This window comes from Xenopus laevis, chromosome 8L (genome assembly GCF_017654675.1).
Source record: "Xenopus laevis strain J_2021 chromosome 8L, Xenopus_laevis_v10.1, whole genome shotgun sequence".
NCBI lineage: Eukaryota > Metazoa > Chordata > Amphibia > Anura > Pipidae > Xenopus > Xenopus laevis.
The window spans coordinates 51,340,732-51,352,262 of record NC_054385.1 but is presented as its reverse complement, the minus strand read 5'-3'; the positions used below and the strand labels follow the sequence as shown (position 1 = coordinate 51,352,262).

At 39.2% G+C, this 11,531-nt stretch overlaps 1 protein-coding gene across 4 annotated transcripts; it reads left to right on the top strand.

The window, feature by feature from the left end:
- Nucleotides 1-4: 4 nt before the first annotated feature.
- Nucleotides 5-9,929, top strand: pgrmc1.L (progesterone receptor membrane component 1 L homeolog). Of its 4 annotated transcripts, none has more exons than XM_018228865.2 (4): nt 5-114; nt 2,662-3,001; nt 5,472-5,627; nt 7,187-9,929. In XM_018228865.2, exons 2-4 carry the CDS (start codon nt 2,731-2,733, stop codon nt 7,291-7,293), a joined length of 534 nt encoding a protein of 177 aa, XP_018084354.1. In that variant the 5' UTR covers nt 5-114; nt 2,662-2,730; the 3' UTR covers nt 7,294-9,929.
- The last annotated feature ends 1,602 nt before the right edge of the window (nt 9,930-11,531 follow it).

Here is an 11,531-nt window from a genome sequence, read left to right as displayed (position 1 = left end):
CCAAGCGCCCTTAGAAACCCAGTACCGAAGGCAGATGAGTTATATGCGCCAGAGGTTCAAACAGCAAGATTTTACGTGACCTGAGGTCGTCTAGGTTTTCGCCGACTTTCTACTGTATGAGTTAGATATTGAGATCTAGAATCATTCGACATTATACGCAGTGAAGAGTCGTATTAATGTGTATACGATTTACTTTTTTTTTGCACTCGTTCTAATGACAGTTCTCAATTTTGTTCGTGCTTTAGTGTCGGCGCATGCGCATGGCTTCTGTCCCAGGCGCGCGTCTTAATTCTGCTGCGCATGCGCGCGGCTTCTGGTCGGGGCAGTTCGACTGCGCTTGCGCGGTATGAGTGTGTCTATGAGGCATTATTTGGCGCGCAACTTTATGGAGAACTACAACTCCCATAATCCTTCCAGTAAACTAGTAGCTGCTGGAATGTCGGGAGATGTAGTTCTACAACATAGGTAGTGCCAAAGGTCGTTTTCCGAACCCTGTTCCCTATGTCCAGGAGCTGGATTTGTGCCACGACAAACATTGTAATTGTTTATTCAACACAGAAGTCACTGCTTTACGGGTATGTATTGTCGATATACACAATGCACACTGATTGCGGTTTTGTTAAAAAAAAATCCCTTATAATAATGACCGCTCCAGGTTAAGTAGTCATCGTGATATTCTGAGAGCTGTAGTCCAGCTGTGGCTCCCTGTTGTGCTGGGAGTTGTAGTCTAGCTGTATCTCCCTGTTGTGCTGGGAGTTGTAGTCCAGCTGTGGCTCCCTGTTGTGTTTGGAGTTGTAGTTCAACTGTGGCTCCCTGTTGTGCTGGGAGTTGTAGTCTAGCTGTAGCTCCCTGTTGTGCTGGGAGTTGTAGTCCAGCTGTATCTCCCTGTTGTGCTGGGAGTTGTAGTCCAGCTGTGACTCCCTGTTGTGCTGGGAGTTGTAGTTCTACTGTGGCTCCCTGTTGTGCTGGGAGTTGTAGTCCAGCTGTATCTCCCTGTTGTTCTGGGAGTTGTAGTCCAGCTGTGGCTCCCTGTTGTGCTGGGAGTTGTAGTCCAGCTGTATCTCCCTGTTGTGCTGGGAGTTGTAGTCCAGCTGTGGCTCCCTGTTGTGTTTGGAGTTGTAGTTCAACTGTGGCTCCCTGTTGTGCTGGGAGTTGTAGTCCAGCTGTGGCTCCCTGTTGTGCTGGGAGTTGTAGTCTAGCTGTAGCTCCCTGTTGTGCTGGGAGTTGTAGTCCAGCTGTATCTCCCTGTTGTGCTGGGAGTTGTAGTCCAGCTGTATCTCCCTGTTGTGCTGGGAGTTGTAGTCCAGCTGTGACTCCCTGTTGTGCTGGGAGTTGTAGTTCTACTGTGGCTCCCTGTTGTGCTGGGAGTTGTAGTCCAGCTGTATCTCCCTGTTGTTCTGGGAGTTGTAGTCCAGCTGTGGCTCCCTGTTGTGCTGGGAGTTGTAGTCCAGCTGTGGCTCCCTGTTGTGCTGGGAGTTGTAGTCCAACTGTAGCTCCCTGTTGTGCTGGGAGTTGTAGTCCAGCTGTAGCTCTCTGTTGTGCTGGGAGTTGTAGTCCAGCTGTAGCTCCCTGTTGTGCTGGGAGTTGTCGTCCAGCTGTGGCTCCCTGTTGTGCTGGGAGTTGTAGTTCAACTGTATCTCCCTGTTGTGCTGGGAGTTGTAGTTCAACTGTATCTCCCTGTTGTGCTGGGAGTTGTAGTTCAACTGTATCTCCCTGTTGTGCTGGGAGTTGTAGTTCAACTGTATCTCCCTGTTGTGCTGGGAGTTGTAGCCCAGCGGTAGCTACCACCAGTTGTCAAAGGATGACCCTTCCTTTATTTTCTGATTGATTGTTCAGGGCTCTAGGCTTTTATTTCTGAACTACAACTTCCAGAATAAACAAAAATCTGCACATTTTAATGGATTTGATAGCTGCAAGGGTTTAAAAACGACTATCCTTTTTGTGTGTCTGCAATTTGCTGTAAATCATTGCACCTTAAATCTAAAGGAATCCTGTGAAGATTTGCTAATACGTTTCTATATATCTGGAATACCCTGTTGGCTAAAGCTCTTTCTCTGAACAGTCAGGGCAGTTGCCGATCAGATCCCATGGGGCAACTGATCTGTAGTTGTAGTGAGGAAGACTCAGAATGCTGTTCATATGTATTGAATGGTATGATAATTTGTAAGCAAAATGTGCAATTGCTTCTGAAGCTGAACACATAATCCAGAGACTAGTGCGTGCATGTGAGAAACACGCCATGCTTTAAATGACATTTGACCTAGAATAGATGTGGGAGAGAGAGGGAGAGCCCTTCCTGTATACAGACGAGTGTTACATGAGCTGCTGGGCTCATTCCAGGGTTTGTGTAGAGCTGGGAGTGACAGTGCAAGTGCCTGAGCAGAGCGCTGCGTTCAGCTTCAGGGTAAGAGAGAGCTGGGCATCAGGGATTTGTAGCATCCCCCAGCCATTTGCTACATTTACCATCGTCGTAATCTGTTTTTATGTCTGCCGACAGCATCTTATTACATGCTCTTAATAAGATGGCCCTGCAATCTACAGCAAACATACAGGGGCTGCATCATGAATGGCTTTTGTAATTCTTGTATTCTTTATATGACTAATACAATATCCTAAAATCTAAATGCAATTTCAGTGTTTCCACTTCTCTTTTCCCTGCAGGCAAGTCAAACCCACACAACAACAAAAAGCTGAACTGAATGTTTGGAATTTAAAAAACGTGAAAGCAAAATGGCTGAAGAAGGAATCTTGCAGGAGATCTTCACTTCTCCTTTAAATATATGCCTCCTGTGCCTGTGCCTGTACTTGCTGTACAAAATACTGAGGGGAGACAAACCCCAAAGCAATGAGAACACTGAGGAGCAGCTACCAAAAATGAAGAAGCGAGATTTTACCCGGGCTGAGCTTCAAGAGTATGATGGTGTACAAAATCCTAGGATTCTAATGGCCATCAGTAACAAAGTGTTCGATGTGACTCGAGGGAAAAAGTTTTATGGTCCAGGTAAAGGAAAGGAATTAATCATGCAAAAACAGATAATGGTTTAATATGGCTGAAATTAGTGACAAGTAGCTCAGAGGGCTGGGAATTGTTTAAAAGACTTGTCTTTATTACTGAGGGGGGAGGGGGGTTAAAAACTAGTTTTACTGATGCTTTATTGTTATCACTGTTTATGTAATGTTCATGGGCTTCAAGTTTCAATGCAGAACTTGACAATCCAGTTTCAGATTAATCGTAGATACTTCTGCCAAGGTCAGATAAAAAGAAAAAAAAAAACAACAATGTATCCCCATCTGCTTGCACTGCATTTGAATGTTCACAACAAAGTAAAAAAAAAAAATATTCTGTTCTGTTAGCAAATGGGGACAATTTACTACTCCATTTTATTGTTTTCACATACTTTTTTTTTTTTTTTTAATTTAAATTTTTTTTTATAAAACATATTATTCTGTTACAAAAAAAAAATTCAATGTCCATAATGGAAACATTGAGGTTTTGTTGCATCATTGACACTGCTAAGTTTCTGACAGACCTTTGTACCCTTGGACTCATAGTTCAGTTTCTATCCACATGATCTGGCATGTAGCGAGATGTTGTGAAATTCAGATCAACACAAAAATGTTCAGTTAAAACTTTAAAGGGGTGGTTAACCTTTAGGTTACCTTTTAGTATGTTTTAAAATGGCCAGTTCTAAGCAGCTATACTATTGGTCTTCATTATTTTTTTTTTATATATAGTTTTTGAATTATTTGCCTTCTTCTTCGGAATCTTTCCAGCCTTCAAATGGGGGTCACTCACTCCATCTAAAAACAAATTCACGGTAAGGCTACAATTGTATTTTTATTGCTAGTTTTTATTGCTCAACTTTCTCTCCTATTCATGTTCCAGTCTCTGATTCAAATCAATGCATGGTTGCTAGGATAAGTTGGACCCTAGCAACCAGATGGCTGAAATTGCAAACTGGAGAGCTGCTGAATAAAAGCTAAATAACTCAAAAACCTCAAATAATACAAAATGTAAACCAATTGCAAATTGTCTCAGAATAGCACTCTCTACATCATACTAAAAGTTAACTCAAAGGTGAACCACCTCTTTAATATCTGTGCCCATTATTACACTTGTGCATCTACATTTCAGTTCAAAATTGAACTATTATTATAAATATTTAATTGGAGTGAATTTTTAATAAAGCATTCTCAAATAGTGATAGATAGTGGTCTAATTGGCTGAACCCAGAATGAGTCAGCAGTTTTTAGTGCACTACTGTCCAAACACATGGTTGACGAAGCACACTAATAAACCATTCATATAACAAAAACAAGAACAAAAATTCGATAGTCGTCTAAAAATTACCAAGCATCCTTTACAGTGTTGGTGCATGTTTATATCAAAGACTATTCCTATTTAAAAATTGATTAAAGGGGTTGTTCACCTTTCAATTAACTTTTAGTACAACGTAGAGAGTGAGACAATTTGCAATTGGTTTTTATTTGTGGTTTTTGGGTTTATTTAGTTTTTTTTATTCAGCACCCCTCCAGTTTTCAATTTCAACGATCTGATTGCTAGGGTCTGAATTACCCCAGTAACCATGCATTGATGTTAATAAGAGACTGGAATATGAATAGGAGAGGGCCTGAATAGAAAGATGAGTAATACAAATCAGCAATAACAAATCTGTAGCCTTACAGAGCATTTTTAGATGGGTGTTAAGCTGGCCATAGATGTTGAGATTTTAAAAGATCAGATCCTGATCGTGAGACCACGATCTTCTCAGAACGATCGTACGATCGAACGAATTTACCATCAACTAAAAAGACCAATTTGCCAGGAAAACAAAGGGTAGCTACCTGCTTGGCCCTGCAAACATAGATAGATTGCACTGGGACCGACAAGATTTTTTGACCTGGCCGATCAATTTCCTGACAGAAAAATCGTAAGATGTACGATCGTTCGAATCCCACTAACCTCACGATAATTTCGAAGGATTGGTCGGGCTTCCCTAAAATCGGTCGTTCAGCAAGAAGAATCGTGGCATCTATGGGGAGCTTTAGTGACCCCTCTTTGAAACCTGGAAAGAGTCAGGAGAAGAAGGCAGATAATTCAAAAACCATAAACAAGAAAAAATGAGGACCAGTTGAAAGGTTGCTTAGAATTAGCCAACATACTAAAAGTTAACTTAAAAGCAAACCACCCCTTTAAAATCAAATAGAATTGACAGAACCGGTCCCACAGCAAAATTCCTTTACCAAGTTCCCCAGTCTGCAAACCAATCACTGAAAAAGCCTTTATTCTCCTCCCTGTCTACCACTGTAATGCAGCCACACATCTCCCTAATGATTGGGGTGCAGCAGAATTGGCACAGGAAGTTTCATTTTTCTCTTTACATACATGGTACATTCCTCAGGGTAGTCTGTATCCAACATAAGTGATATTTACTATAATCACCTTTTTTTCTGTGTGTGTGTGCGTGTAGATGGGCCTTATGGGATCTTTGCTGGACGAGATGCATCAAGAGGGCTTGCAACATTTTGTTTGGATAAAGATGCTCTCAAAGATACTGATGACGACTTATCTGATCTAACAGCGACGCAGAAGGAGACCTTGAATGACTGGGAGGAACAATTTACTTGTAAGTTTTATATCTGTTATTTCAAAGTGTGAGCCATACAATGATCCATGAAGTTTGCAATACAAAAACAAGAAGTTTACACACTATTTACCATAAAGTGTTGTCTTCAGTTGTCAAGACCTTTGAAGTGACCCTGACTCTCGAACTGTATATAATATTTAAAAATGCACAGAAACTTTCCATATGTTATGTTTATATCAGGGAAATAAAAAACGAACAGGCACTGCACAGGAGCACCTGGTTAGGTCAGTAGCTAGAACCTTCGACTCTTTGGGAGCTGTTCACTGAGCCTTGTGTATCACAGATATGGAAATGGAGCCAGTGTTGTATTGTGTTAGCCATAGATAAAAACTTAAAAACAAAGGGAATAGTACCGATACAACAGGCTCAGCAAAACTTATATAGTATGTGGAAGTAGTTAGTTTTTATAGCACATCACAAGGAATGTTTGGACTCCACATAAGATTGTGTTGCCATGTGAAGCAACGTCTGGCTTCCTTTTAATATAAAACACAACTCAACATATAGGAATTCATATTTATATAGCAGTGATCTTCCACACCTCCCTGAAGCTGGCTGAGAGAGGTAGGTTCCAGCTATCAATCCAGCCCACTGCTTTTGTGCTGTGTTAGTTATTTATTTTTTTAATATTTCCCTGATAACTGCTATTACAACAGCAGTTGCCTCAAAACTAGTTAACATGGCACACAGTTTGTATTGTATACATTTACACTGTGTATAATGGTGCATATGTATTTCAGGTGTAAGGGTCACTTTAATGTACGTGATTTTTAAGGATTTGGTTTGGTTAAGTGCTAGGGCCTGTGGCACATAGGATATATTTTCTGCTGGTTTTTTTTTTTTAGACTGAGAATTACACTGTTATTCAGTTCAGTGGAATATATCAGTCACCATGCTGGAGAGAAAACATTTTAAAAGAGCTAAATTACATTCTTAAAGGGGAACTATCGCAAAAATGAAAATTTAATATAAGCGTCTTTATACTAAAGTAAGAAACTTAAATCAATACAATCAATTAAAAAATCTGCATTGTTTCTGAAGTAATCATGTTTAAATTCACTATTCCTCTCTCAGCATCTGTTTCTCTTCATTCTGTCTTCATGCAGCAGTTGGGTGTCAGATGAATGATCCAATATATCATATAGGGGGGGCTCCCTTTCCTAGCAGATGTATAAGAGCTCACTCAAATAACTGATTCCAGTACAAACAAAATCTCAAAACAAAATTTTGCATGTAGAGAGACAGGATTTCAAGATATTTATATAGAGTGAGCTCTAATACATCTTCTAGGCAAAAGGAGCCCCCCATAAGCTATATTGGATCATTCATCTGAAACCCATCTGAAACAGAATGAGGAGAAACAGATGCTGAGAGAGGAATAGTGAGGATAGACTTGATTATTTTAGAAATGGTACAGAATTTTAATTGAATGTATTTAGAAAGTATGCTGAAGCTTATATTAAATTTTAATTTCCGCGATAGTTCCCCTTTAACTCACAGTTGTAATGTATTTCCACTCTGTTTTATGTATTTTCCAGTCAAGTATCACCATGTTGGGAAACTTCTGAAGGCTGGCGAAGAGCCAACAGAATACACAGATGATGAAGATGCAAAAGATTCTTCGGACTCGAAGAAGAAAAACTAAGTCTACTTAGGTTTATTATTTTGATTAAGTAACTGTAGCATTGGTATCTGTCCTGATTTCTTTGAGCAGCACAACAACCTTTTAGGAGGAAAATATTGAGCACATTTTTGTATCTTTGGAAGCCTGAGCAGTCTTCAAAAATTGTACAGTCTTGGGAGATTTGTCTTGAATCTGAAGTCAAATGTGTCATCATTTCAGCTACTACAACAATGGGGTATATTTATCAAAGAGTGAAGTTAGAGATTGCCTCTAGAGTGAAATTCCGCCACTCTCCATCATTTGTATGGGATTTTTAAAAGAGTATTTATCAATGGGTGAAATTTCATCCTTTGATATATACACCTTTCAAAATCCCATAGAAATGAATGAAGAGTGTTGGAATTTTACTCTAGAGGACTGTGGCGATCTCTAATTTCACTTTTTGATTAATATACCCAAATGTCTTTTGTGTATATCACCTTTTAGAATAACTAGTTTGTTATTGGTGTGGCGTCTAACTCACAAAGATTAACTAAACTAAAGACTTTTTTTGGTATAAAATGCAGAAATAATAGTTTTGAAGCATGTAGATTAAAGTAGAAAGAGCAGGCAAAAGGCTTCGACTTGTACCAGTAGACTCCTTTTTGGATTCAGCTAGAGCAAGAGCATTGAATATCTTAGTCTGCTTCTGCAACATATACATATAGAATAGCAGTTATTTTTATGCAAGCCTGCATCACTGTTAATTTATCCATGCAGTTTAAATGTATCCATGCAGTATACTTTTTCAAAGGTGGGATTGAAAGGTCTGATGCTCCCAAAGGCATTAGGCAGTCTATATACCAAAAAAGTACATTACCTTACCTTTAAGAACTAGAATAATACTAATTATAATAGTAATAATAATTTAGTACTAGAATAATACTTGTCACAAATTTCAGGTTGGGACAGAAGACTCTAAGCTTTTTTTAATTTTAGATTGTCGAAACATTCTTTTAAGTTGGGGTTTGGATGAATTTTCCGTAAAGTGATAAATTAATCTAAAGGTTTGCTTCTGTGCAATGTCTCCTCATGGCGACCACTAAAAAACTGACATTGAGGACCCACGCACACAACGCTTAAATGTAGACAATGCTAAATATTGTAGTTATTATACAGGACCAATGTTGGGAAATCAGGAAGGCTCATGGGAAATAACCTAGGCTGTGCCTTCTGAGGGACTCTGCCTTTATGGGAGAAGACACTGTCCGTTGTTCCCTGTTTGTATCACCTCCTTTACAAAACCAACTTCACTTACACATGACAGATGCCTCTTTATAACACTAGATTTGCCTTTATTTAAAGTAGTTATGGACCATTGTATTTTACTTTGTCATGTAATTCAGCATCTGGTGCAAGCTAAAGGGAAACTTCTGAATTGTTCAGTATAAAAATATTAACTGGGTAAATAGATAGTATGTACAAAATAAAAAACATTTCTAATATTTTTTTTGGCATAAATGTGATGTATAAAGGTTGAAGTGACTCTATGTCCAACAGAACACTACTTGCTGTACAGCTCTCTTGGTTTCCACTCATTGGTTACCAGGCAGTAACCAATCAATGACGTGAGGGGGGTCATAACTTTTGCCTTTGAATCTGAGCTGAATGCTGAGGATCAAATGCAAACTCACGGAACATTTATGTCCCATGTGCCCCCCTCCCCTTCAAGTCGCAGACTAACTCCGAGTTAGAGAGCTGATAAGCAGGAAGTAGTGTTCTGGCTATTATGTTAGACATTCAGTCACCCCAGCCTTTATAGATGACATTTTTGTCTAACTAACTATATTAGAAACATTTTTTATTTTGCACATACAATCTATTACCTAGTTTTACACGGAACTGCTCCTTTAAGTACTAGTGAAGTACAGTGCGGAAAGTCTGCACGGACAGATAATTCGAAATAATAAAAAAAATCTAGCCTTAGAATTTTGGTTGCTGGGGATCACTACACCCACTTACAGAGTTGCTTTGATTACTTTCCTTCACAGGATACTTAAGCTGTTTTTTAGAGCGTTCTCTTTAAGTGCCTTTTGCATTTTGGCCTCTTGCCCACTTTCCAACAGCATGTGAACCGGAAACGATTAGAATTCATCTCTTTTTACAGAAAAATTATGTGCAATTTAAATAAACAACTAGACAAGTGATATGCAAACCTGTTCCAGGAACCATTTTTTGGATGTGCAGATGAATAAAAAATTATGCAGTTACTACTTATCTGCCTATTTTTGGGTTGGTGAATGCTGAGCACAGTTAAATAGCTTCTAGGGACCATTGTGGGTCTATACTATTAAACACGTTTTGAGTTAGTAGTACCAGTTTGCTAGCATTGCTAGTACTGACCTCGTGCAGTACTTTCTGTAAGAAGATAATGATATGACAGGTATTTGTAGGTGGGAGCATAATCCCTGTTTCTGAAGTGTAATGATAACATTATTCCTTTATTCTGGGACCAGGGTTGACAAATCTGTTTTCTGGAACATATTCCAAATACTGTAGTACTTTCAAAAGTCACCTGGAAAATATTTAGAAAGCAGATTAGTTTATAAATATTGCAAACATATTGTGTTTTTTGGCTGCAAACACTTGAGAATTAAGTAAATAAAAAGTCAATTAAGGAATGTCTCCCTTGATTTATTCATACCACCTACGATGGATTGTGCTGGACTAATTCCTGAAGAGAAAGCAGTCATTTATATGTGACATTGCATTCTGCAACATTTGCAAGGTCACACAGTTATTTCACTGAACAAGGCTGTATATGGACACCAAACAAAAGTTTCAAAATTTAACATCCCGGATGTGAAAGGACCCAGCATTTTGATCAAATAGCCCTCTATATTGAATTTTAAGGTAACATCATTCAGCTGTATGTTCAACATAATGGAAGTGAATATGCCCAAAGACTAAAGCATCTGCCTTGTATTGTAAGTGATGCTTTTTTCGTGCTATTTAACTTGTGGTTGGTTGTGAGTGCTGGGATGTTAAACTTCTTCCAAAGTGGTGTTGTTTTCAATACCCATCCACCTTCTGTAATTGTAGCTGATGAATCTACACTGGTATCATGTTTTACATGGAAACAGACTTTCCTGCTGAACGTCACTGTGTAAAGACAAAACACCCACAATATATATATCAGAACGTCTACTTTTTCCTTCGTCATCATATTTGCTTCTCACACATCTTGCCTTTCTGTATTAATTTTAAGCTTTGTTCAATCTTCCTTCCTTATTTTACCCAGCCTTTGTTTGTGATCATTGGATTTTGTCTAACTTGACTATCCGCTGCTGCTGCTTGCTTATTGTCGCACCCAGAAGGATTTATATTTTACCAGTGCTGGTATCTTCCATGATTCCCCAATCAATTATGCTGTTTCTCTATCAGAGGGGTTTAGGGGGTACTGCAGTCTGAAGCCCTGGGGCAAAGTGGGCCAAAAGAGATGTGAAAAGATGTTAAAAAAAGGAGTGGGCATGATTGGAGTGGATCAGGGCACAGTTGTATTAAATGGGCCTCATTCTACTTGTTGGCTGGGCCCTCTACTCAGGGGCCCAAGAAACCAAAGGATTAATTACTGGGATCCCCTGTGGGGTCCTGATAACTAAATAGCATAGGGCCCTGTGATTTATGACAGGCAGCCCCCCCCCTGGCATGCACAGTGGAAGGCTTCTAGAACAAAGCATTCACCCTCCCAAAAATTCAGTGTTGTAACTTACAATGAGTTAGACACGGGGTAGGAGGCGAAAGACACACACTTATTTAGACACAATAATGAAACAAGCAAAAACAGTGATTAAAATAGTAGGTATTTATTGAAAACATATTTCTGACAGAGCTTTAGACCTTTCAGTTGTCCTTAGCATGAAACACAAGGCTATGTCGGAGATGTTTTTTCAATAAACACTTTTCCACTTTATTAGCCTGAAAATTAATTTCATGAGTATCCACCATTGTTGCTTGATTTACTGCCCCCAGCTGAGGCTCCAAGGGCTGGTTTATCTGCACCACTGATTTTATTGGTGATCCATTTGAGACATTCTATTGCGACACTGACTTAAATGTGCGAGCTTTGCATAGTGTTAATTTGGTCAGTTCTTTCATGCAGATTTGCTCTAGGTTGTTAAGGTCTGATAACACTTGTTCACTTTAGACTTCAAAAAGTGTCACCCAATGTACCCTTTTCCTGTTGGCTTTGTGTTTGGGACAAGTGTCCTGGTGAAAGA